Here is a 27287-nt window from a genome sequence, read left to right as displayed (position 1 = left end):
AAGGAATACAAATTCATTAACATAGTAAATTAAAAAGAATGTATACTTATGGCTGATTCATGTTGAAGTTTGACAGAAAACAACAAAATTCTGTAAAGCAATTATCTTTCAGTTAAAAAATAAATTAAAAAAATAAATTAATTGAAAAAGAGAATTGAAAGAAGGAAAAAGCATAAATATCTCTGAGTAATGCTAATATTTTGCTTTATTTTCTTCTACACTCTCTTGATACATAAAATGTATTTAAATGTGTATCTATACTTATGATGATATTATATATATATATATATATATATATATATATATATATATATATATATGTATATATTCAGCTCTTCACTGAATGGAATAAAAATGAGTTCCTACTAGCCGGGGCTTGGAGCAGGACTTGGCATAGGCTTGGAGCAGGACTTGGCATAGGCTTGGAGCAGGACTTGGCATAAGAAAAACTCTCCAACATGGGGACTATTATTACCATTAGTATTGTTGCGGTAAGTTATTTAATCATTTCCTCCTTGTTAGAAATGCAGGCTGTTTCCAATTTGTACTTTAAATACATCTGGAAGGAACATTTTTGCATATTATGTGTTTCCTGAATTTCAGAGCATTTCCTTAGGAGGCTATCCAAATAAATAACACACGTGTTCTATAATCAAGTCTGGGTTACTAAATGCTGGCGGGGCTTGGTGACACTGAAGGGTGACTGAGGCGACTTCTCTGGGGACTGAGAAGGTTTGGGGGTCTCTGCAGTGGTGTTGGGGTGGCGCAGGCTCTCCCAACAAATAGCCTCTCCCTCACGCATCCTTGATTTCTCTTGCTTTCCTGGCTCTTTCCTTGAGCCTGATCCCTTCCTGTCTTACGAGAAGGTGGCTTCCATCCTACCTCTCACTCCACAGCTCTCTCCTTTCCCCTTCACCACCACACTTCTCATACGAATACTGTCTCTCTCTGGAAATCCTACCTCTGGAGCTTCTGGGCAAACTCCTACAGACGCTGCTCCAAAGACCCATCCTCCGGGGTGCTCACCCGACTCTCTGAGCTGCTGCCATTCTAGTGCCCATAAATGGAGATTGTTTGCTGCACAGGGGCGGTCTGTTTACTTCCTGTCTCCAGGCTCTAGCACTGGGAATGGAGCCTGGCAGGTGCCATGTGAATGCCACTGAGGGACTTGACCAGTGGAGCGAACTTCACAACGATCCTGAAGTGCTCAGGAAATCTTGTTTCCTGCCCTCTTCCTGTGCCAGGCAGTCGTGAGTTTCATTCTAGAGCACGGCAATGCTGTGCCCACTGGAGGCTGTGGTGTGATGAGGTTCCTGTCACAAGCCCCGTGACACAAGCTGCAGAGCAGGCACAACCTACCTCCATTCCTGGGTCACCCTTCTCCCCTGGTTCTCCTTTCTCTCCCTGTGGACACAAAACAACACGGCGTGGATGCCAGCACTCGGGGAGTCCGGGATAGTCACCCTCAAATCTGTGACGAACCAGACTGGGACTAGGCTGTGTCCAGGTGTCTGCAAGGATCACCTGGGAAGCTATGGCGGGTAACAGGCCTGAGGATGAAGACCGGGACCGGGGGCCTGTGACCACCGGCTTCCTGAATCTGAGGTCCTATTAACAGCACATGGGAGGAGAGGCTGATATTCTGCATGGATCCGACAGGGTAGAGACCCTAGCATAGACCTGGGACTTGTTTCTAACCAACAGAATACGGCCTGTGGCAAAGGCGATGGTCTGTCTCTCTTGTGATTATGTTATAAGCTCAGGTACAAATTATATAGATGTTATACAACTGATAGGTTAAGACTATGTTACAAGTATGTCTCACACACACACACACACACCTCTGTCTTGCTTGCGTGCACTGACACACTCCTGCTGGCCTTGGCCTTGAAGAAGCAAGCTATTGTAATGTGATCTGCCTGCTATGAGAAAGGCTGTGTGGTTGGGACATGTAGGTGACCTGTAGGAGCTGGGGGACTCAGTCCTACTATAGAAAGGACTGAATTATGCCAACGGCAGTGAGCTCAGAAGAGGACCCCAGCGCTAAATGGGAATGCAGCTGATGGCAACCTGACTGCAGCCTTGAGAAGCACTGGGCGGAGGCCCCGTGCCTGGACTCCTGACCCATGGAAACTGCCTTAACACATGTGTGTTGTTTTAAGCCACTGAGTTTGTGGGGACTTGCTATGCAGCTACCGAAAGCAAACATGGTTCCAGAAGCAGAGCCAGGCCCACAGCGTGTTGATGGGGGACGCTCACACCACATAGGGAGCACTCCCTCCAGTTTGGAGGGGACATGGCAGGAGGCCACCAGCTGCCTGCCTGTCCCAGTTGAGTGGGCAGTCAGTGGCCTCTGAGGGCCCCTGCACTGGGTCAGAGGTGAGACTGGTTGACCTCTGAGATTCTTTCTACTTCTAAGAGGAGAATTCCTCCAAGTCCCAGGTTCTGGCACCTTTGAACTCTGTTGGCCCCTGGAGAGGGAGGCCATCATGTTGTGAGCAGAGGGAGCTGGAACCCCTGTTGACACCCGTCTGCACCTCAGGGAGCAGCTGCTCATCCAGTGGACCCTCCCGTCCCCAGGCTGGGATGGCAGATGAGGTCAGTGCAGCCTCATCACACCAGGCACCTGCTGGGCAGGTGACCGCAGTCAGGACACCCCACTTGCTTGCCCTCGTCAGCAGAGGTCTGCTGACAACCGTGATGCTCAGTCCCTTCGCCTTACTATAAATCCTGGGAGCCCGATTGGGCCAGGAAGTCCAGTCGCTCCGGGTCTCCCTTGGTCACCTGGTTCTCCTTTCTCCCCAGTTGGGCCGTCTAGACCCTATGGATTGACAAAGATCTCTGTTAATCAAGGGCCAGGTCGTCACACTGAGGTCTGCGGACAAGCTGCGGCCTGCACGTGGGACCCCCTTCCCCCGAGAGCGGATGTCTAGGGTGCCGTCCATTTCTCAGAAGGAAGCTGTGAGGCCCAAAGAAGGTTCCTAGGTCAAACCTAGCTGGCCTGGGCAAGGTTCCTTGTTTGTACCTCTCCTGGGTCTAGGGCTTCTGTATGCTGTCCCAAGAGACAGTTTTACACCCACAACTTTATCTTCCCAACAACCCAGGGAGGTATCCAGGGATGGCATTATCATCCCCATTTTACAGATGAGGAAACTGAGGCTCTGCCAGGCTCAGTGACTTTCCTGCGAATGGGAGGTGACAGAGCAGGACCCAGGTCTCTTGAGGCAGGAAACTAGCTTTCATAAAGTAAGGCTGGAGGAGAAAGCAGGTGAGCCCCTGTGCCCGGCTCCCAACCCTGTTTCCAGCTGCACCTGGCACAGTACACAGCTGTATCATGCTAGGTGGGCCCTGGCGCTCACCGGTGGTCCCGGCTGCCCCGTCTCCCCTTTCTCCCCCTTCTCTCCTGGGCTCCCCGGGAGGCCGTCTTCTCCCTTCATTCCTGCAGGCCCAGGCTTTCCTGGGGGGCCTTGGGGACCAGGAGGGCCCACATCTCCTGGTTTGCCTCGAGGTCCCTCGAGAAAAGATCAACAACACATATTAGATACACTCATGGAGGATCGAGGGGAAGAACATGAAAGAAAGGGGTGCTGGGGCCCCAGAGGACTTGGCTCTTTGGTGCTTTATGGGACCAGGCAGAGAGTCTGTGCAGTTGCCTGTGGCAATCTGAGGGGCCTTGGCCACCAGCCCTGGCCCATCCCAGCGTGGGTCTGCCTGGCTCCTCCTGGGGCCAGTAGTGGGCATCGGGGGGCTTCTGCAGGCGGGTCCCCCCTCCTCTCTCCTCCCTTCCTCACAAGGTGTGCACCCGGGCTCCCTCCAGAGCCTTCTGCACCCTCACCACCAGGGCAAAGACTATCTTTAGAGGTTTGTCTGGGCGTGTCCTTACCTTTTCCCCATCGAGTCCGGAGGGCCTGGCAGTCCAATCTCCCCCTGCAGCCAGAACAACCCAAGGTCACTCTCGGACCAGAGGAGAACAGTATCTCTTATTAACATAGCACTTGCTGCATCAGGTGTCCTCAGCACAGGTGGAAGGTATGTACTTTTATTGACTGTTTTACAGGCGAGGACCCCAGTGCAGAGTTGTGAGCCCAAGGCCTGTGGTTAATACACAGTGGATCCCGGTTTGATTCCTAGGTAGGGAAGATCCCCTGGAGAAGGATAGTTTACCCACTCCACTATTCTTGGGCTTCCCTCATGGCTCAGATGGTAAAGAATCCACCTGCTATGTGGGAGACCTGGGTTCAATCCCTGGGTTGGGAAGATCCCCTGGAGAAGGGCGTGGCAACCCACTCCAGGATTCTTGCCTGGAGAATCCCCATGGACAGAGGAGCCTGGCCGGCTATAGTCCATGGGGTCGCAAAGAGTCGGACATGACTGAGTGACTAAGCACAGCACAGCAAATAACCAGCTGCACCACCAAAGCAAGCTGAGAGGAAAGAGCAGCGAATTCCTCCTGGTAGATCAGGTAAGGCTTCAGGGAGGAGGTGGCAGCCTTCGAGGTGGGATTGAAATATGAGGACTTTGAAAGGTACGGGAGACAAGAAGGGACTTTAGGGCAGAAGGCCTCATGAGTAGAAGACAGAAGGACAAATGAGCATGGCTTTCTGAGAAAAGCCACAGGGATGAGGGCAGAGGATAAAAGGACGCAGGAATGGAGGGAGGCATGAGGCTGGAGAGGGGCTCAAGGGCTACGTGCTCTGATGGTGGGTTGGGTCCCTGCTGTGGGTCCAGCTAGGGCAGGAGCTTGTCTGGACCCAGGCCTCGCCGAAACAGAGGGGCCTGTGAATTACAGGAGCCTGAGACAGACATTGAGGGGAGGATTGCAGAGTTGAGGGTGTGGGAGGGATGGTGGGCAGGCGGCGCCTTGGAGCTTGGGGAGAATTACAGGCTGGAGTGGCGTGGTGGCCCTGGGAACATGAGAAAGACACAGATAGGGGCAGCCGGGGGTCCCATGCTCAGAGATGCACGCGGGGCTTCTGCAGGGTCTCATCTGCCTTGTCAAGACAGTGTTACCTTCTCGCCTGGGATCCCTGGAGCTCCGGGTGGGCCGATCTGCCCAGGAAGACCAGGGGGCCCCTAGGAAAGGAAAGAGAGACCCGTGGGAGAATGTTACGACTGAGGAGGGATGGCCTATCTCCAGGGAGGTGTATGTGGAGTCTGATTATTTCCAAACATTTCATCAGCAGTAGGAAGACTTTTTTTTTGCAAAGAAAATAACAAGGAGACTCCACAGTGTAAGGCAGGTAAGCTCTGAGTGTGTTTAGGCTAAAGACAGGGGTGGGGATCCTAAAGCCACACCTATCAGCCTCTTCCTCCCCTTCCCACTACACCCTGGGGGATCCTTGGGTTCCTAGAAGACAAATCTGATCTTCCCTGACAGTGATTTTAAAATGTCTCTGGGAAACAACCCAAATGTCCATCAGCAGGTGAATGTCTGGTACATTCACACAGTGGAATACTATACGGCAGTGAAAAAGAACCAAGCACCGCCCAGGCCATGCCAGAAAAGAAACTCTGACACGTGATGCGGAGCAAAAGAAGCCAGATGCAGATGCTGACATACTGACTGACTCCATTCACAAGAAACTCCAGAACTGAAGACAGATCTAAGCTGTGGTGACAGAAAGCAGATCAGTGGGGTAAGTGTGAGATTGACTCTTGAGTCTCATGAAGGAATTTTCTGGAGTGATTGAGGTGGTGGATACAAGGCTATATACATTTATCAAAACTCAACAAATTCTATACCTAAAGTGGGTACATTTTATTGTATGTACAGTTAATTCAAGGTTGATTTTAAAAATTAAAAAAAAATTTTCCATGAAAGTTTTGTTTCAAATAGCTATTTCAAATAATATATTTTAATGTTTGCAAATGAAGCTCACTGATTCCAGAACCATTTGGTTTATACCAATCTCTGGGATTGAGGCATCGTATGACTGGTGCTTAATTCTGGATTTGTATCATCTCTAAATGTGTTCTCTGGCATATGGCCACTAAAAAATATTGAATGACATAAAATGTGAGTAGTTTAAGAATTTCTTGATCTCTCCTCTTTTCTCTGACTTGGAAGTTAAAGCAGGTGGTGATCATTTTAACTGCAGATATTCACCGAGGGCCTATCACTGGTGGGCACCCATGCAGGATCCAGGCTTAGAATACACTGGTTTTCCAGATGCAAATAATAAAATTGATTTCCAGGAAAGGTGGAGGATTGCTGCTGATTTTTTAGGATTATACTTTATTAGTGAAAGGTTGGGTAAAAGGAGAAACATAGAAATGTCTTCCTCCATACCACTATTTTTTCGATGCTGCTGCAGAGAGAACCCAGCATTTATCTTTTGACAAGAGCACCCTGCTGAGTTGGTGAAGAGCCACTCTCTAAACTTCTGGAGGGGAGACCTCCAGGCTTGTCTTTCATGTTGCCCACTCCCAGCCCTCAGCCCAGCACCCGGGGGGAATCAAGGGACGAGGACTCACCATCAAGGCCAGTGTCCGGATCTCCTAAAAATCAACACCACATGATCAGTTGAAGAGCAAATCAAGAGCCACCTGGAAGGTCCCTCAAAACAGTCCTTGAAGTGTGGGCGCTGGGCCCCTTGAAGGAGCACCACAGAGGTAGACCCTCTCGAGGACTCTGTGCCTCCCAGACTCACCCCACCCTCACCTCTCCCAGAGGGTCATAATCACTGGACAGAGAGCACCCCACGAGCACCAAATGCTGTCCACAACAGAGTCAGACATGCCTTAAAGGGGACTGCAAGCTGTCCCTTTACCAGAGAGGGAAGAAAGAAGCATGTCTTCTTTCTAATTACTGACCGGGACCCTCCCTTCATCTCCCCTCTTCTTCTAAGACCCAGATTTAAGGCTCTGATGTACCTCCCTTTAAAAAGATGTACCTCCCTTTAAACACAGTAGAGAAAAACACGGAGCTACTTGAAAATAAATTAGAGGGACAATTCTTGGCATTAAAAAAAAATCTGTACACCTTGAAAATGGATTCACATGGGTACAAGGATTCCTTTAAAGGAGCGGTTCTCAATCTGGGGTGATTTTGTCCCCCTGGGGACATTCGGCAGTGTGCAGAGACATACTTTGTTTTTTTATAGCTGGGAGGCAATGACATAGGTGCCATCTATTGGAATCTAGCGGGTTGAAACCCGGAATGCTGCTGAACATCCTCTGGCACACGGGACAGCCTTCCCACAACCAAGATTGCTGCTGCTACTAAGTCGCTTCAGTCGTGTCCAACTCTGTGCGACCCCATAGACGGCAGCCCACCAGGCTTCCCCATCCCTGGGATTCTCCAGGCAAGAACACTGGAGTGGGTTGCCATTTCCTTCTCCAATGCATGAAAGGGAAAAGTGAAAGTGAAGTTGCTTAGTCGTGTCTGACTCTTCATGACCTCATGGACTGCAGCCTACCAGGCTACTCCGCCCATGAGATTTTCCAGGCAAGAGTACTGGAGTGGGGGTGCCATTGCCTTCTCCGACAACCAAGATTAACCAGCCCCAAATGTCAGTAACGCCCCACTTAAAAAAAAACATTTATGGCATGAGGGATCTTAGTTCCCCAACCAAGGATTGAACCCAGGCTCCCTACAGTAGAAGCATGGAGTCTCAACCACTGGACCACCAGGGAAGTCCCAAGAACCCCACTTTTAAAGAAGGGTACCGTATGAATCTGAACTATTACATTGACACAAAGGTAGATGGGTTCCAGGAAGACAAGTACTACCAAGTGGGGAGGGAGTTTGTGTGCCAAAGAAATGGGAGTCCCAGAACCCCAAGTGGGCCAGCACCCCACAGGTGCCAGGATGCTCCACTTACGACTCTCAGTGACCCAGAGCTGGGCCACTTGGATTTCAAATGAGGGGGCTGTGTGTCTGGGGGATAATGGGGGGTGCCGAAGGAGAGAAGACAAGGGAGCTCCCTGGAAGCTCTGCCTAGTGGCCAGGCCTTGGAGTGTTAGAGCTCAGATCTCCCAGCAGGCCTGGGGCCCAGCCTCAAGGCCCACAGGTAACCCCAGATCTCTGTCTCTGGGTGGCCCCACTTACCTGGAGAGCCTCGTTGATGTTGCCGTTGTAGTCCACCATCTCTCCTTTCCCAGTTTCGCCCTTGGAGCCCTAGGAGACAAATGACACCTGTACCCAGAGCCTGGACCAGCGGGGACCTCAGGACAGGCACCTCCTCTTCCTGCCAAATGGGATCAGAGCTGACACTGGCTGCACAGGTGGATCCAGAGCTGCTGGCGGTGGCTCCCGGGGCTCCAGACACGCCCAGAGGATGCTCCGGGAATCCAGAACTAGTGGAGAAGCCTAGACTAGACAGACCTGGGGGACGCTGAGTCTGATTGTGGCTGCAATGTCAGACATCCTAGCCAGACAACCCAGCCGGCCAGACTGCTCTTCGCGGAGAGCCCCAGACAAGCCACTTCACACCATGACCCCAGGGAGCTGGGATGGGGTGCCCTGATTCTCTGGATGAGAGATGCACGTACCTTGGGGCCAGTAGGTCCCTGTTCTCCAGCTGGTCCAGGCTCCCCCTGTTGCAGGACAAAATTGAAGTGAAATAGGCATAAAGTGGGCACAGAGAATCTGATGTCCCCAGATGGTCTGTGTGTTGGGGCCCTGGAGGGGCCGGGAGGCTCAGCTCAGCCCAGGCCAGAAGGGCGCAGGGCTCCAGCTCATGCAGGGTCCTCCCTTTGGGAAGTGCTTCCATCAGCCCGCATGCCTCTCTCCCTCTGAGCTCCCTTCAGCTTCACACTGGAAGGTCTTATTTCTGTCCTGCGTTAGCTGTTGGTGATTCTATCCTTGTTTTTCTGGGCACCTCTCTTTAGTCCCCTAAGTCAGCCACCTCCTTGGGTGCAGAGACCAGACTCTCTGCCCCTCTGTTCCCATCCCGCTCAAGGAGCAAGGGTTCAGAAACTTTGTGCCGATTGCCTGGGTGGTCGCCAATCGCCGTGGAGAGCCCCAGCGGTTCCTGTCTGCTGGTGGAAGACCCAAACTGTGGGAGGAAACGTGGGGGGCCAGGGTGAGGGATTAGAAACACCCTGCCTCCTGGAGCAGGTTGGGTGGGGGAGGATTTGTACTTGTTGGAAACAGGACAGAACCGTGGGGAATAAATGAAAGGTGGTGTAAGTTGTGAAAAGCGAAGCACAGTTCCATACTTGAGCTGGGAAAATGTGAACACTGAACACAGCTTTAAAAAGGAAGACAGAAAGTAAAAACAAAGGGAAAACAAACCCTTTAATATAATTCAACTTCTGCTGACCCTTCATTTGGTCAGCTCAGGGAGCGTCACCTCCAGATAGCAGCCGGCACCTCCCCGCACCCACAGTCTTGCAGTGCCCACAGCAACACCATGCTGACCTGTGCCCAGAAGGAGCTGGAGAGAATGGAGCCTGCCTTTACCAGCAGTTGGAAAATAGTAGATGCGGGGACTCTGGGTCACTGCATTCCCCAGGCCTCCCTGTGCCTGGCTGCCATCTCAGAGGAAGTTCCCCAAAGCCCAAGGTGACCACAAGAGATGGCAGGCAGGAGTCATGGCCGTCAGCCCTGTGTCTGGGGGCTCAGTGGCAGGGACGACGGCCAAGACTCTCTCCCTCTGAGCTCCCAAGCTGACCCTCATCCTGCTCTTAGATCGAGGCCCTCTGTACCTTGTCTCCTTGCTCTCCTGGGGGGCCTGGCTGGCCATCTGCTCCAGCTTCCCCCTGGGCAACAGGAGAGAGATGGGATGAGGACACACAGGGGGCAAGAGATGGTCCAGCCATTCATGTTGTAGCAAGTGTCTCTGGGCTCTGTCTCTTTGCTCATATCTACTAACTCCCCCTATTCCACCTGTCTGACTTCCCCACCCTTGGGCCCTGCCCAGGCCCACCTCCTCCAAGCAGCCCTCCTGATCTATTCCTTTCTCCCTCTGAGTTCTGTGCTGCCAGGCTCTCCTCGGTTCTTAGTCAACACACACGTGTCCAGCTTGTTGAGGCCCCTAACTATGGACCCTCATGAACTTCTGGCTGGAGGAGGCAGGTCATTTTGGAGCCTGGAACACTTACCTCACCAGGTTCTGCCTGGGAGGCAGAGGCAAGTGGGAAGGGCCTAGGTATGTGGGGAGGGGGCCCCAGGAGGCCTAGGACCAGAGGAGCAGGGAGAGGCAGGAGTCTCTGTGGCTGATTCAATGTCCAGGCTATGGGCCTTTCTGATTATCCAAAGACCTGGCAGCCACTGGTCCTTGACTCAGTTACATCACAGCCATTTGAGTCAATGGCTCCTACTTCCATCTGCCCCAGAGAGGGCATCTCTTTTGGAGGGTCAAGGTCACTGCTTGGAAGTAGGAGCTCAGTCCCAGGAGCTCGGACCTTCTAGAATCCACTGGAACAACCAGTGTTTAGAATCCACTAAACAACATTTAGGGGAGGAGAGAAGGCAAGGTGCCCAGGATACAGAGTGCCCCAAATGGACTAGGGATAAGGACCACAGGCACTTGGATTGAGCACTGATCCCAGGGAAATACTCACCTTTGGCCCTGGGGGTCCAGGAGGCCCTGGGAGACCGGGCTCCCCTCTGCCTCCTTCAATGGAGTTGCCAGCATCGCCTTTTTCTCCCTGGGGGTGGAAGGTAGAGTTACCATCACTAACTTCGAGGGAGGTGGTTGGTCTCTGTCTTTTCTCCCCTCATAGTTCAAAGGACTGAAGACAGCAGCCTGCCCCTTGGTCTGTGCTGAATGTTGGGGAACTGTGGGCTCCAGCATGGCTGGGGACCAGAGGTGTTCAGAAGCCTGGCTATGGGGTGTGAGGAGAGAATGGAACTGGTTACTAAAGTGGAACAGGTGTAAGCTAGAACAAGAACCCCATCAGGACCAGAATCGAGGTTTCTCAAAGTGTGTTTCAGGGAGCACTCCTTCAGCAGGTTGGGAATCTTCAGAATGTGACAAAAGAGGGGTCCGGTGGCCAAGCAATGTCAGAAAGGCAAAATGAAATGAAGCTTTCAGGCTCCTTCACCACGGGGTGCCGGGAGCCTCTTGGACAGGCCAAGGTGCTTATGACTCTCTGAGGAGCCTGCTTTATTTATTTAAAAAGTTTTTTATTGGCGTATGGCTGACTTGTATCAGTTCAGGTATACAGTAAAGTGACTCAGTTATATATACATACACATGTACTTATGTACATACATCCACTCTTTTTCAGATTCTTTCCCCATATAGGCCATTACAGAGCATTGAGTAGAATTCTGAGGGTGCTGTTGTATACAGCCAAACTTATTTGACTTCTTTTTTTTTTTTAATGGAATGTCTATGGAGCTCACGTACTGTAGACTACATTTTCAGACCTGGTGGAGAGAAATCAGACCAAGTCATAGCTAGTACATTCTTTGAATTTGGGGCTTTCTGGGGACAGTCAGGACCTCCCATGCAGTTTCTCGTGCTTCTGTCCCCCAAGACAGAATCCGGCTGTGTTCCCACTGCTTTTCCCCAATCTGGGAGGGACCCCTGTAATGCCGGGGCCCGTGTGAATGTGCAGGGTGGGAAATGTGGGTGGGGATGGACGCTGGACCTCTACACAGAACCCACCATTCAGAGCTGGTTGCTACCCACCTTCTGCCCCAAGAGGCCGAGTGGCCCGGGGGACCCCGCAGCCCCCTTCTCACCCTGTGGAGGAAATGCAGACAGTTTGGGTTAGGAACTATTTCTCTAGTATGTTGGCGAAGACACCAGCCCTCCAACGTAGGGTCTTGACTTTCTTCTCTCCTGCCTCCCTGCCCTTACCTGGGCTGTTCGCTGAAGGACTCACTTCCTGCTGGACCCTATCCGGGACCTGACTCCTTCCTTGGGACACTTCCCACTGGTATCATTGTCCTCCCAGTCCAGTCCTGTGTGGGCAGGGCCCTTGGCACTTATCGAGGGAGAGGAGCCAAGAGCATTGAGTCCCTTTAGGGGGGTCTCCTAGGGAGATATGAGCCATTCAGAATGCCAATATTTGGCATTATTTTTTAAAAACTGCTTTGCTGTTTTTCATGTTTGTAACGTCTAGCAATTAGATGCTCCTGGTCTTTAGGGAGAACTTTCTGCCCACCTCCCTGCCTCTAGGGAGGACAAAACCCATCATACCAGAACTTCTCCTTTGGAGGAATATTTTGAGAAGTGTACCTCAGGTTAAATTGTGTCTCATGAAATTCATATGCTGGAGTCCTAACTCCAAGTATCTCAGAATGTGACCTTACTTGGCAATTGGACCACTAGAGATGTAATTAGCTAAATTATGAGGTCACCCTGGAGTCGGGTGGGCCCCTAATCCAGTATGATCAGTGTCCTTATAAAGAAAAGGGAACTTTGAACACAGACATGCATACGGGGAGAACACCATGTGAAGACAAAGGCAGAGACTGGGGTGATGCTTCAACAAGCCGAGGAAGACCAGGAATGCCAGCAAACTACTGGGAACTAGGAGAGAGGCACGGGACACCCTGCAGAAGGGTGTCCAACCCTGCTGACACCTGATCTCGGACTTCCGGCCTCAGCACCGTGGGCCAATCAGTGTTCACTGTTGAAGCCACCCAGTCAGCGGTCCTGTGTTAGGGCAGCCCTAGTAAACAAGCAAAAGTCACTCAGTTGTGTCTGACTCTTTGTGACCCCATGGACTATACAGTCCACCGAATTCTCCAGGCCAAAATATTGGAGTGGGTAGCCATTCCCTTCTCTGGGGGATCTTCCCAACCCAGGGATCGAACCCAGGTCTCCCACATTGCAGGTGGATTCTTGACCATCTTTATCATCTGAGCCACCAGGGAAGACCAAGAATATTGGAGTGCGTAGCTTATCCCTTCTCCAGTGGATCTTCCTGACCCAGGTATTGAACCGGGGTCTCCTGTATTGCAGGCGGATTCTTTACCAGCTGAGCTACCAGGGAAGCCCAGTAAACAAGTACCCTTCTCTATTCTACCACCAAAGAATACTTTTTCTTGCCCTTCATTTAGGTCCCAGAGCCCCGCTCTCATTGCAGAGATGAAGGGTCTCTGTGACTGTGGATGACCCCCTCAGGGCAGCACCCAGCTCTCCTGATGCTCCTCCTTCTGTGTCACAAAGACTTCACTTGGATTCACAGCGTCCTGTATCAGGAGGGCCCCTCGAGAGTGCCCCTCCAGGCCAGCATGAGAAGCTCCACTTGCTATAGTCCAATGGTGGTTCTCATATGTAATAATATACACTGAGGGCCCTGGGCTCATAATTCACTCAGATGCCTCAACGAACTTTTCAGCGGTCAACACAAAGGGTGTTGCATCAGGTCTTTAGGTGTCATCCCCTTGCCACCTGCCCTGGGGTAGAAATGTGAATGACAAGAGGAGGGCATGGCAGCCCACTCCAGTATTCTTGCCTGGAGAATCCCCATGGACAGAGGAGCCTGGCGGGCTGCAATCCATGGGGTTGCAAAGAGCTGGACATGACTGAGCTACTAAGCACACACACAAGGGAGGGGAGGAGGGCCAGGTAAAAGCCCCAGTGATGAGGGGGACATGAATCCTAAGGCCCCAGCTCGCCCTGTGGTGCCTGCGGCTTTAGCGGGGGCATACCCCTGTCTGAGGCGGGGGTAGTCTGAGGGGAAGGGTGTGGGGCTGCCCTGCTGAGGTCCTGGGGGATGGGAGCAGGGGCAGGGAGGACCTCCCTTCCTTCTGCTGGGCTTTCCTCTTGGGCACCCAATGGCTTTCAGGGAGAAAGGCTGTGCCCTCGAGTGTGAATTTCCGAAGATTTGCAGGCCATCCTGGCCAGCACTCCCTTCTCCCTGGGCACACGTGCACCCACCGCACACCGCAAGCAGCATGACAGCCATGGGGGCGGGGGTGGGAATGGCGGGGGGACCAGGAGAGGCCGGGATGGAGGGAGCACACACTCAGAGACACAGTGTCCTACCCTCTGCCCCCTCTTTCCCGGCAAACCTGGGGGCCCCGGCTTCCCTGTTGCTCCTGGGTCTCCCTTTGGGGTAAGAAGAAAAAGTCACCGATAAGAGGATGCGGTAGGGGTGGTGAGGGGCATGAGGGGCAGTAATCATAGACGAGTGTTTCCAGAATACCTGCCCCCTAAGACGCACCTCTTAAAAAAAGATTGTCCTCGTCAGAAAGTTTGAAAATGCTGCAGAAGTTCCTTTGGTTTTGTTTAGTCGCTCAGTCCTGTCCGACTCTTTGCGACCGCATGGACCGCTGCATGCCAGACTACCCTATCCTTCACTATCTCTTGGAATTTGCTCAAATTCATGTCCATTGAGTCAGTGATGCTATCTAATCAGCTCATTCTCTGCAGCCCCCAAAAGGGTTTCCCAATGTATATTTAGCACAGTAAAGGCTCTGAGAAGGCCTGCAGGAAAGAAGCTTTTGTAACAGTTTCAAACTCCATTATTTCTCAAATGTCTTTGGCCATGGAAACTTTTCTCACGTTACACCTCTTATTGGACTGGATGAGAGACAGAGCCCTGCAGGTGTAGGGGACCATGTCGCTGCCCGCTGCAGCTGGTGGGAATGTAAACCAGACTGTTGCCGGGGCCAGGATCCAGGCAGGGGGACGCGAGGCATCTGCAGCGCATTCCTGACCAGCAAGCCCCTCTGTGGTGGGCTCTCCTCTGCTCAGTCAGGTCCCCAGCTCTGGACCAGCCTCGGGGGACACGGAGCAAAACAACAGCAGCCCCTCCCACCTCCACCCCACGCCTGATGCTCCGGGCTGCCTGGAACATTTCCTCTGTATCAGTACCTTGGCTCCTGGGATCCCAGGTTCACCCTGTGTGAGAGAAAAGAAGACTCTGGTAAAGAATGTGAGAGAGCCAGATGAGTGAGGCCAGGAGCAGAGAAGTGAAGCCATTTGGGGGCAGAAGTGTCTGGTCAGCTCAGGGCTTTCCTCTGCCTCGGACTTGGGCCCCTCCTGGACTGTTCCTTATTCTTCCCCGAGGTGAGACGATGGCAGGTGAGAGGCAGGCAGCCCAGGAGGAGGGAGAGGAAGGAAGGGGCATTTGCTTTGGATGCCGTATCCCTGTAAATGTCCTGGAGGAGATCCACATTATTTCTGCTTCGGGAGTGTTCCTGCCCACTGGCTGAATTCTGGAGAGTAAAGCAAAGCACTAGACTCCTTTCACATTGGCAGGCTGGTGGGACCTTCAGCTGAGAATGGTAAACCTTTGCCAGTCACTTGCGTGGCTTACTTAAACATCTGTTGTTCAAGCTGAGCATCTGGCATACATATTGCTTCAAGGGCAACGGTTCTGAATTCTGTCTGCTCCTGCCTTGGTCCAATGGCCACCCACTGAGCCCCTGAAACCCCAACTCTGTCCTCTCTCCACCCCTCCCATCATGCCCCTCAGGTCTTGAGTTACAAGGTCCATTGACCTTCATCCTGGCCACAGTGGTTCCAGGAGCCCCCTGGCAAGACAAGGAAAGGCATGGGGACGTTCTCACCTGGCAGGGGGAGGGGGGGCGGTGCACAGAAGAAGTGGCCAGACATGAGACGTGGAGACGTTGGGCTGCCGCCCAGGTACACCGGGAAGGGGGTTGCTGAGCTTGGCTCAGACAGAGTGGCCTGAGAAAGACCCTCTATGCTCAGCCAGGCTCCCTGGGCTTCTAGACCCTCCTGGGAGACTCAAAGGGCACCATGGCAGGCAGCCCCTGGCTGGGCTAGATGAGGGGCGTCCCTGGGTGGAACGGGTGGAATACGAAAGGAGGAGGAGATGGAGGAGAAAGAGGGGGAAGAAGAGCCATGGGGAAGTGAACAGCAGCAGGTGGCTGAGTTTACTAAGCTCACTGGCCTCTGAGGCTGCCTGTGGGACTCTCCCTAAGGGAGCCCTCTAGTTCTAAGTCCCAGTGGACTGGGGAGCAGCTGGGAGTGAACCCTACTTCCTTACCAGCTCCAGACCACCAACTTTGAGGTAAATAAGCTGCCAAGCACAGCACTTAGTAAATTTCAAGCGAATGTCATTTTTAGGAGATCCTGATTCCCACATGGGTCTCAGGACTGCAGCCAGAGCTGAGGGTACCTGAGAAGTTCTTTTTATGACCCACTGATGCCCAGGAGGAGGCCTGGGCAGGCTGGGAGGCTGCTGGTGAGTGATGGTTCATGGGCTGAAAAGGAACACCCCTGCCTGAACAACAGGCCAGGCAGCAAGGGGAGAGGATGAGAAGAAATGTGCACCCCATCTCTGTTTTTATGGGAGGACAGGATGCAGGAGGAGGAGGCGGTAGGGGAGGGCACTGCGGCTGGGGAGCTGCTGGGGAGTGGGGGGAGCTGCATACCTTTGTTCCATGTTTGCCCGGCATCCCTGGCATTCCCCGTTCTCCCTGCAGGAAGGAACAAGAGAAACGATGAGAATAGGACCAGACTCAGGGCCCAAGGGCTCGGCCCTGAAGCATGGCCTTCGAGGGTGTCAGCAAGAGGGGTTGCTCCGGAAGCTTGGAATAACCGTTCAAATCATGTCTGCCAGGGATGGCTGCACCCCATCCTCTTTGAGCCAGATCTCTAAATTCTGCAAAAGGCCCAGAAATTTTAGCTTCCAATGCAGGAGCCCTCCCTCACCCCGACCCCACCAGGACCTCTGAGCCACAGGCAGGGGTGGTGAAGCTGGACTCAGAAGCGACTGCAACAGACAAGATTGCATCCCAGGCACTAAATTCTGGAAAATCCCTCTTGTAGGAAAGAGCAGAGAAAGGCTCAGCCATCTATTGCGTTTGTGTCTGGCACTGAGTGAAGCCGTCACATCTATCCTCTGTTCAATCTCTAGGAGTCCCCTCCAGTCAGTGTGGGAATGGATGTTATTCCTGTCCCACAGGTGAGCTCTGGAAGGCCAGGTATGATAGTCAAGGTCATGCAGAGCAGAAATTCGAACACAGGTCTTTTGTCTGCCAAAGCCCAGGTAGCCATTTCTCTCAGCCAACCCCAAGCATCAGATGCTTTTATTGCTTGGCAACCCCAAGAATCCGTTGCTTCCATTAAACACCTTCTGCAGGCCAAAGCCCTCTATTCTGGAGGGCCCTCAGGTCTGTGCCCCATAGGGGTGAGGGGTCAGTGCTCAGTCCAGGGCTGTCTTCAACCACTGGCACCGGAGAAAAAGGCTGAGCCCGGCTGGCCTGTGACCACAGTTCTGCTCTATGGCCAGCAGAGGGCGCCACAGGACTTCGTCAGAATTCTGGTAACTGCAGCTACAGCGCATAAGCTGAAGTCCCCAGTTTCCATTCCAAACAACTCAACTGGATTGACTCAGCCCAGAGGGACACCAGACAGAGTTCCCTGGGGTGGTGGTGGGTACAGGTGGGAGGTCAGCTTGCGCAGCCCTGGCTCCTCAGACATCTCCCGTTTGAACCCCGTTCTTTCTCTTCCCATCTTTCTGTCAGCTTTCCTCCCGTGCTTCTGCCTTCTTCCCACCTCCAGTGAGAGAGCTGAGCTGGGGTGTCTGTGTGACCTCGGATAGGTTACTTTCTCTCTCTGGCTTCAGGATCCTGCAAAATGAGGACTAGACACCTCCTACTCACTCCTGCTCTGGGTGTGTTGGCAGCCCCAGAGCAAGGTTCCGTGGGGGAAGGGATGTTAGCTGTGGGTAAAACTGTGGTTCTACAGGGGGCTCAGGGGGTCTCCTCCTGCACCAGAGCACAGCCTGGGGTGCCTCAGCAGGGGAGGAGGCTGGGGTCTGCCCACGCTCCATCTCTGGGTTTCTGTCCCCAGTCTCCACACAGGCTGTGCAGATCAAAACCTGGAGTGAGGGTGTCTGATGTCATTGGGGTTGTCTTCAGACCCTGAAGGTTTGTCTGTGAAGATACAACCGCACTCTCCAGGGAAATCTGGGCCCCTCAGAGGAGGCAGTCTCCTCGTTAGGATGGCTGACCTTTTGCCCCTCCCCTCCCTCTGGGTCAAGTCTCTTAATTCTGCAAGTGACCCAGACTCCCTTGATCACCATCTCAGGGCCTCCCTCACCCCCACCCCTATGCTGGGCAGGAAGCCAGGGTGCCCCTGGCTGACCCCACCCCGCGGGCTCATTCCACTCTCATCAGTCTCCTTCTCCAGGGTTTGTCTCCGGGGGCTCACCCCAGCCTCACCTCTGAACCAGGGTCTGGACTCAGCTTGCACCAGAAAACACTGATTCTGGACGATGGGAGAGGTGAGAGCGGGCTGAGAGTCATTATCAAGGACTCCAGGGTGGCTGTGAGCAAGGGCATCCGTCTGCAGGGTGATGGGGGGTGTGGAGTGGGGAGTGTTTCCGGGGCCATTGTTAAAGGGAGGACAGTGACACGTGTGTGTTCGCAGAGCTTTTCCTCTTGGCGTGTCTTTGTAAGAGCACACCTAGAGGCTCCTTCGTTCCCATTTTCCTACATGAAAGTTTTTTGTTTGTTTGTTTAAAAGGTTTAAGTTTGGAATTGTGCTGAATTTAGATCCACTAACTCACTAACATCTCAGCTGGGGAGAGAGCTCTCATAGTTTGCCAAAACCCAAAGGCCCCAATTTATCTCCTGCACTTCTTGTCCTCCGAGCAGGGATCCTGGAGGCTCCCCCAGGCGGGCTGGGGAAGTGGGTGCTCCAAGCATTACAAAGGGTCTTGCCCCAGATGCCCGGAGCAAGGGTGGTGGCTGATGCTGTGGAGCCAGGCCTGCGAAAGGCTGGCTCTTCTAACCTTGGTTCCCAGAATCAAGGATGCTGGATGGCTGGCCTGCAAGGGGTGGATTCCGGTCTTGGTGGCTAAGAAAGTGCTGGGTGAGCTCACGTGGGTAGACAGGGGGCTGCCCTGAATGACCCTGAAGGCCGTCCCAGCCCCCACTTTTAGGACGCCACTGACTCCTGCTGCCCCTGCCTGGAATGCCTGCCAAGCATCAATAGGTTCTGTATTCTGGTTCTGTTTCCAGGTGGAAGGACCCATCCTTTGCCCAGATGATGGGATGGAAGCAAGCTCCTTGGAGCACAAACCAGTCGTGTTCTGCTCTCTTAATTGGTGATTTACTGTTTGTTGAACAAACAGGGCAGGGACTTGGCAAAGGAGGCAAGAGGTGGGGGGCTTCCAGGTCAGTTCCCCAGCCGAGCAAAGGTCAGGCCAGAGAAGCAGGGGGAGATGAACGGACCTCCCTAACGTGAGGCTCCTGCTGCGGGTTGCGGTCGGGGGGCGAGGGGGGGGAGGACCTGGGCCGGAGCAGCTCCACACAGACGCTTTGTTCTCTGCAGGGGAGAAGTGTGGGGAGCGGAGGACTGGGGGGAGGCCAGCAGGTGACTCAGGCCTTAAGTCTGGACCAGGGCCCTTTCCTGGGCTGGAAAAGCCGGGTGAGGAGAACTAATGTCCTTCTCTCCCCTGAAGAGTTCCCAGGGCTCCCTTCCGGGAGAAGGGCAGCTCAGCTCCCTCTTCTCGCCGCCACCGCCGGAGCCAGCTCCAGACTGGAGAGGCCTGGGGCCACGGAAACGCCAGGTCGTCCGGTAATTAGGGCCGGCAGGAAGTGATCCAGGGAATTACCGGGGTCAGGCGCCCCATCGAAGGCCAGGGCTTTGGAAGGGCGGCTGGGTTGTAATCTCGATTTGAGATCGGTTGATTTTGTAGTTAGTTCCAAAAAGAAAAGTCAGCTCTAATTAATCTGGGGACTTGCGAGTGCAGGAGAAACAGGGGGCAGAGAGCACAGGCTGGGGGCTGGAGGCAGGCGGAGCAGGAGGGCTGTCAGCCCCCACGAGGCCTCAGATGTGGGGCCCATGTCTCAGCTCCCTGATCTGCTTTAACTGAAATGGCCTGGATGCCCCCCCAGGAATTCCTGGCTTTGAAAGCAAGTGCTGTCCCCCGTCTGCCTCTACAGCTTCCATCTGCAGGGCATGCTCTGCTGCACGTCAGCATGGCATGGAGCCTAGGGTTGCCCAGGTCCTCTGGGAGTCAGGGGATGCAGGGAAGTTTTAGGTTTCTCCGCTGGGGTGCACAGCTCAGACGGCCTTCTCCTGGCTTTATTGGAGGTCGCAGGACCAGGTCAGCTCCCTGGGGACGTATTCGGGTAGAATCAGTGCCAATGGGCAAAGCACTCCCCTTCTTTGGTTCTTTGAATAAAATACACCAAGTACCCCCAAGTTCTCTGCTTTAGATGTTCACAGAGAGACTGGGAGACTTGGAGGAGGGCCTGAATCCAGCCACAACCTTCTCACAAGAAGGAAAACAGGCCAGCTCCCTCCTTCTTTCCTTCTAGTGCAGGAGATGGGAGTAGGCAGTGGTGGTGTGATATTGGAAATTATAGGTCCCCTGGGCTCATAAAACCCAGGTAGTAAAGTCATCCAGAACAAGACTTTGGGGCCAGAAAGACCTGGCTTCACTGCTTTGTAGCTGTGGCTCTAGGGGGATTCACCTCTGTGAACCTCGGTTTGCTCATCTGTAAATTGGGGATAAGAATAAAACCTACCTGAAAGGGCGGTTATGAGGATCTGATGAGATGATGCAAGCAAAGTGCCCCTATACAGCCTGGCACGAAAAGGCCCAGAAAGGTAGATATAATAATTCTAGTTATCATTCTTCAGATATGATATGTCCACCCACGTGATGCTTTGCTCTGACTGGCAGGTCAGAATGATTCTGCCTTTTTGTAGAAGGACTGAGGTAGGGTGAGCAGATGGGCTGGGTGGGTGCCCTTCTGCTCCTCATACCCTCAATCCAGCGCCCTAGCCAGCCGACCACAGGGCCCATCAGATCTCCTTCCCTGGGAGTCCCTCTTTCCCTGGAGCCCCACAGCCTCCAGGAGGTGCAACCTCAGTTATAAGCTGACTAAACACGAGGTTCTCACATCCTGCCTGCACTGGTCTGAAGACACACAGCCCGGAGCCGGCAGGATGGGAATGTGTGCTCGGCTCTGGTCCTTCGTGCAAACCCCAAGGCTTAACACCCAGACCGCCACATGTGTCAAAGGCACCCCGCTACTGCCAAGATGGACGGGCCAGTTCTGACGTGCTTGGAGATAAGCTCTCACCAGGTTCTGTGATCCATACACAGTCTGACAATACTCACCAATCCTCTTGAAAGAGAGCCAAGGTTGCGATGCTTTAAACACACATTTTGTGTCTTGCAACACATTGAAAGTAGATTGGTGCCATAAATTTGGATCAAATAGGTACCACATGGGCGCACAATGCTCACAGTGTCTAGGCCATGGGGCTGGGTGCGAGTGGGGCTGCGGCAGCACACGGCCCGCTGGCTACACCGGGCTGCGATCTCCGGGAGCCGGTGGAGATGCTGCCCTGCCAGCCTTGGCCGGCCTTTGAGAGGATGCCAGGCTGGGACCAGCTGCTGGGCGGGTGGTGGTGCTAGTGGTGGTGGATGGAACTGATCAACAGCAAACTTCACAGGACCAGAAGCGCCTCTGCTGAGAGTTAAATTCCCTTACTGAAAGGCCTCCCCGCGTATGTGTCAAGTCGCCAGGACAGAGTAATGGAAGCAGACGTGGGGGGTCCGTTGTTACCCTGTGGGGCCCCCTCACACCCTGAACACACGGGGCGTCCCGTGGCCTCTGTCCCAGTTCCATGTCCCCATTGGGTGGCACAGGGTGCTGGGTGGGAGCAAACTCTCGTCTTCCCAGCATCTGTGACCAAGCAGCCCTTCGTGTGGGTCCCTCCTTCTAGGCCTCTTTCTAGGCAGAGAGCAGAGAGGGGAAGAGAGAAAAGAGATTTGGTGGACAAAAGAAAAGAGCCAGAGGGTTACCCCTCCACACCCAAGAGAAACCACAGGGGAGGGTGGTCTGCACAGTTGGCTTAGCCTGGGGTGACACCGCCCCTCCCCCGAGCAGACATTTCCTTCTGCACTAGGGCAAGAAGACTGGCTCCTGGGCTCAGACTCATGAGACCTAGATTCCAATCCCAGCATGATTATCACTAGCTGTGCAATGTTGGGGCTTCCCTGGTAGCTCAGACAGTAAAGAATCTGCCTGCAATGCAGGAGACCTGGGTTCAATCCCTGGGTCGGGAAGATCCCCCTGGAGAAGGGAATGGCAACCCACTCTAGTATTCTTGCCTGGAGCATTCCATGGACAGTGGAGCCTGGCAGACTACAGTCCACGGGGCCGCAAAGAGTCGGACACGACTGAGTGACGAACACTTGACTTGTGCAACGCTGGGCAGAGTATTGACCTCTCTGAGCTTCTCATCTCTTGACAGTGGGGATAACGCATCAAATTACTGGGCCAAGGTGAGATGAGATGAGTGAGAGACAGAGCGAAAGGACTTTGGCTGAACCAGCGACGTGAAGTAACTGCTGCCCTTGTCCTTGGGCAAGATTCTTCATCCAAGAATTGAAAAATGGGATGAAACACTTTAAGGAGAAAAGTAATATCTCATGAAAAAAGGACTCTTCATCTAAGAATTCTGATGGGAAGAATACTTCTGCCTGGGTATGGTGATCACTGGGGCTCAGGCAGTGGGAACAGGAACTCGTAGCCTCCTGAGTATCGCCTGACCTTGAGGAATGACCCCCAAGCTCTTGGGGGTGGGCTCTGCTGCTGGCCATTGGTCGCCAGTGCACACCCTCTGGCCTCTGTTAGACTAGGAGGCTGTGGCTTCAGTGATGACAGGACAAGGGTCCCAGCAGAGTGAGGGCCAACACAGAGACGAGAGTTCTTGGGCCACCTGGTGGCTCCGGAGCACCTACTGAGAAGTCTCAAGGACAGGCTGGGAGAAAAGGAGGTGGCAGGAGCCTTCCAGAAATGCAGAGAAGCCGGCAGCCTCATAGCTCCCACTGGATTCCATGAGAAGAGGCTGTTGTGAAAGGGAAGGGGCAGGTCAACAGAGAAAGAAAGCGTGGGGAACATGAACTGAGCGTGAAGGAGAAGGGCCTTCTCGGAACCCCAGGAGACCTAAGAGCAGTAATGCTTCTGACAAGCCCTGGATGTGGATGCGGAAAGGCCTGGACAGAGACTCGAGGGGTCTGACTCATAAAGCCAGGGTGGGGTGGGAGGCTGCTCCTCTCTAGCGGGGATGGAGCCAGCTCTGTTCTTAGGAAGCTGCTGCTTCCCTGAGCAGGAAGGGATTTCAATCCAGTCTCCCATCGGATATAGAAGCTTCTCTTAACACATGACAGACCCATAGTTTTCCAGCCTCTCCTTAAATGCTTCTGGTGACGGGGAGCTCCCTCCTTCTCAAGGTACCCATCAGCACTTGCTTTATCCTTAGTCAGGCAAAAGAAGTGCATCTGTGCTTTCTCCAGCAGCCCTGAGCCTCCTCTAGCAGCCCCAAGCCTTCTCTCTCCAGAGCAGGCTTCCCCAGGATCAGAGGCTGCCCCTCTGTCAGTAGGACCACGCTAATTTCCTCTGCAAATTCCACACAGTCAAGGCTGAAAGATTCCTCCCACAAACTTCATACAGAATGGCCACAATCATGGAAACAGGCCTTGTACCATCATGACACCCTAGCCCCAAGTTGACGCCTCTCTATCCTCAGGGCAACAGACTGCCCCCGCCAACCTCCTTTCTGAATGAACCAGATTTCCAGTTGGCAGGGGAATGCAGATGCCTGCCATGGTAGGGATGCCAGCCGTGAGCATCCCCATGACCCCAGGGGGAACTGCTGCCCTGAAGTTTCTTCACAGCTTGAGAGAGCTGGTCTGGCTGCTAATGGGAAAGCCGACCCTGTGCTGCAGCGGGAGGCAGTAAATTTTGTGAGTCTGCATGAGGGGATGGAAGCAACCTCGGGGGCTGTAATTTCCACTTCCTGACACAGTACAAACTTCGCAGTTCATGCAGAACTAATGAAAGATCTCTCGGGTCTTGCCATTTCACCCACCAAGCACCCATAAAACAATGCAGTGAAGGCCCCTGTCGGATTACAGAGCTACAGAGCTGATTCTTCCCTTTCCAGAATCCTCCCCTTCCTCGTCCTGCCTTTCTCTCCTGTCTCTTTTCTTCCCCTGGAAGGCGCCAAAGCCTCCCAGCTGGGGCCTGGAGGGTGGGATGGGCTCCTTATGATGCATGGCATCATGGGAAGGGCCGTGACCTGGACTTGAATTCCTGCTTTGCCGCTTATGAGCCACTTAGGTTGTACCTCAGTTTCCTCATCTGTTAAATAGGAGAAGAAGAGTACCAGCCTCCTAGGATTAGATATAATGCAGGTCCCATTGAAGGCCAGCCTGGCACACAGGAGACATTCAGTAAGTGGTGTATAGTGTTAAAATTATTTTTACATTATTAAAGTTATTGTGATGACCATCTCTGGGCCTTGGCTCAATTGTTTCCCTGTCTAAAATGCCATTTCCCTTGAAATCTGCTGCTTGAAGGAGCACAGTGGTAGATTAAAGATGGTCACAAAGGCTTTGCCACCCTCCCACAATAAGAATAAGGGGCTGAGTCCTCCTGCCCCACTGACTTGAATGCTGAGTCACTTGCTTTGACCAACAGGACCTCAGAAAATGTGATGCAAGAGATGCTTTTTGAAAAGCACTTGTGCACTAGGACTCGCCTGTTTTGAAGGCTGACCTGGGCCTGCCGTGCTGTGAGGAAATCCATCCGCCCTACACTAGGGGCTGGGAGGCCACGTGGAGGAGAACAGAGGAGCCCAGGCCGCAGCTAGCGCCAGCCCCAGGCGTGTGGACAAGGCTGTCTTGGCCCCCCGGCCTCTCCAGCCATCATCCCATGTGACTGCATGAGTGAGCCCCGAGGAGGCAGCTGGCCAAGCCACAGAATCCTGAGAAAGAATTGTTTTAAGACAGTAAGTTTGGGATGGTTCGTTACACGGCAATAGATAACGGATACACTTACCCATTCACCAGGATTGAACTCAGAGGCTGTCCTCTCTCAGACGACTTCCCGAGATCCTCCCAACCTAGAATGAATTTCCCTGAACCCCCTACCCCAATACTGACACGGTGCTTTGGGATGGTAGTGGTTAGTGCAATTGCCTTCACTAGGGTTATTTGCATAGGAACCCTGTCTCTTTGGCCTGTGAGTGGCCAGACAGCAGAGTTGGGACCATCCATATCCCCTACCATACCCAGAAGCTCTGCCTGGTCTCCACTTACTAGGCTCTCAGGGGGCAGGTGAGAACCTGGTCTGCCTCTGTGCGGACACGGCCAGTTGGGTTGGCAGGGGACACATTCCTGGCCTGAGGCCCAGCAGGGCCACTGACTTGCCCAAGGCCCTTCCTTCTCTGAGCCTCCTGCTTCCTCAGTGGAGACACAAACCCCCTGATCATTTAAATTCGAGAGTTTTGAGGCCCCTGCTGATGTGTGTGCAAAAGCATGTATGGACCAAGTCCAGACCCTGTGTACACTGTGGTGAAGCCCTACGTGGATTGTCACCTGGTGGAGAGCCGGTCCTCCTTTCCCCTCCTTCTTACCTTCCGGCCGTGGTAGCCCTGGATCCCTGGGTCTCCCTGAGGGGAACCAAGATAAGGCCATTAGAGGGGTTTTCTTGCTTCACCCCCCTCCTCCTCGTTACCATCCCTCTTCTTTCCAATGACTCCAAAACCTCTGACCTCCACCTCCAGCCAACCTTGGAACAATAGCAGGGACTGTTTGACTTTTCAGAACCAGTCCTTGTCTTTGCAGAGGCTGAGGGAGGAGGGAAGGGTCGACTCGGCAGGGGCACAGGACCCCTGAGGGTCAGTTCTGGTTCTACCACGGGCTCCCTGTGGCACCTGGACAAGTCATGTCCCCCAGGACTTCAGCTTCTGCATTTGTGAAATGACTGGCTGGATCAGTGCTTTGCAACTTCTCTTTCCTAAAGCCACAGGGATTCCAGCTTCAAAGGGAGACTCGACACTGTGGGCTTCCAGATAAGGTTTCGAAAGGAACTGGATGGCCCCGAAGGTCCTTTCCAGTTCTGGCCCCTTAGGAGCCACTGTTTTACTGGGATGTTGTGACAATGTCCTGGGACCTGAGTTCCCAACTCGGACCATGATCTGTTTGGAGAGAAGGGCCGCATCTTCCATACCAGCCACAGCACTTGCTTGGCCTGAGCCCACGAAAGTGCAATCCTTGTGGAAGCCGATCAATTCCCTTTCAGCCCCTTACTCAGTACCTGTCAGCGCGCCACCCCTACCCACCAGGGCACTTTCCCACCCACTCGATGCATCACCCAGAAGGACCCTCACCTTTGGTCCAGGAGGCCCAGGTAAGCCCTGCAGAAGCAAGAAGAAAGGTGAGTGGAGATGGATTCCACTGGCAAATGGTGAGGGCTAAACACACTTAGATGGTGCAGTTGGTAAAGAATCTGTCTGCCAGTGCAGGAGATGTAAGAGACTCGGGTTCGATCCCTGGGTCGGGAAGATCCCCTGGAGTAGGAAATGGCAACCATTCAAGTATTCTTGCCTGGGAAATCCCATGGACTGAGGAATCTGGCAGCTATAGTCCATGGGGTTGCAAAGAGTCGGGCACGACTGAGCAGGGATGCACACAAACACGTTTACAGTGGAGGTTGTAATGGGTTCTGGATGCGCTGGAGAACAGATCAAGAGGGTCCTCAAAGGGCATCTGAAACCTGCTCAGGGCACATGGGGACAACAGGCTCATGTCCCTCTGTGGAGGCACTTGGGCGCCTCGGGCATCTCTGCTGTGCTGGCCCGCTGTAAAATAGGTCAATGGCATCATGCGAAATTGATAGTGTGTTTGGTCCAGGTCCCCACCCACCCACCTCCTAACTAGAGCCGCTCCCTGGAAAGCTGACCTTGCCCAGCAGAGCTTGGGTTTTGCCTCTGGCCCTGCCAGCTTGCAGGGGAGCCCTCTGTCTCCATTCCCCACCCCGGGGGGCTGTGACCACAGGAGCCAGCTGGGGGAAGTGGTGCAAGCCCTGCAGGAGCCCAAGGGAGAGGAAAGGGAAGGCAGGCTCCAGCGTGGTCTCGGGCGTGGGTCTGCCTGGCAAACACTGGCTGGAGAAAACCATGATGCCCGAGTCTGGCCTATTTCAATTGGTTTCAAAACACGCATTCTGGTTTTTTTTTCTTTATAAACAACGTAACAGAGAAAACAGCCTGGCTTGGGTTCAGTGATCGGGAGCCCAGTGTGTATGGGTGAGGGCCGTCAGGAAAGAAGTGGATTTTGAGCACTTTTTAAAATTTTGGTTTATTTTCTTGGCTTGGTTTGTTTGGTTCAGTTCTCTAAATTCCACTTCCTTTTAGGTTTTCTGCTTTTCCATCCATCAATCCATGGAAGTGAGACTAACTTCCCTCCCCAGGGTTCTGGGGAGAAATCATGGAAATATTTAAAATCCGTTACGGGGATCAAGCTGAGCAGGAGAGCTGGCTCTCCCAGAAAGGTAGGTTTTCACCCTGCCATGCTGCCTTCTGGTCAAGCTGGCTGCTTGACCCAGCCTAGGGGGACTCTACATGGAACCTTAGCCTTGGAAGCCGGGG

General features: G+C 53.4%; 1 protein-coding gene across 7 annotated transcripts in view; it reads right to left on the bottom strand.

Moving 5' to 3' along the window:
• The window catches only part of COL13A1 (collagen type XIII alpha 1 chain), a 152386-nt gene that overhangs the window by 26136 nt on the left and 98963 nt on the right, over nucleotides 1-27287 (bottom strand). For 4 of the 7 annotated variants that reach the window (XM_059882593.1, XM_059882595.1, XM_059882594.1 and 1 more), the window contains 14 exons: nucleotides 26031-26057; nucleotides 25275-25310; nucleotides 16256-16300; nucleotides 14727-14753; nucleotides 11586-11639; nucleotides 10510-10596; nucleotides 9652-9705; nucleotides 8494-8538; nucleotides 8051-8119; nucleotides 6475-6498; nucleotides 5011-5073; nucleotides 3884-3927; nucleotides 3360-3512; nucleotides 2733-2821 (listed from right to left, as the gene is read on the bottom strand). In XM_059882593.1, coding sequence (XP_059738576.1) covers nucleotides 3434-3512; nucleotides 3884-3927; nucleotides 5011-5073; nucleotides 6475-6498; nucleotides 8051-8119; nucleotides 8494-8538; nucleotides 9652-9705; nucleotides 10510-10596; nucleotides 11586-11639; nucleotides 14727-14753; nucleotides 16256-16300; nucleotides 25275-25310; nucleotides 26031-26057 — 654 coding nt within the window. In that variant the 3' untranslated portion in view covers nucleotides 2733-2821; nucleotides 3360-3433. 7 annotated transcript variants of the gene reach the window in all.

The sequence above is a fragment of the Bos taurus genome, chromosome 28, assembly GCF_002263795.3.
Source record: "Bos taurus isolate L1 Dominette 01449 registration number 42190680 breed Hereford chromosome 28, ARS-UCD2.0, whole genome shotgun sequence".
In the NCBI taxonomy this organism is placed as follows: domain Eukaryota; kingdom Metazoa; phylum Chordata; class Mammalia; order Artiodactyla; family Bovidae; genus Bos; species Bos taurus.
This window is presented reverse-complemented; position numbering and strand designations above follow the sequence as displayed.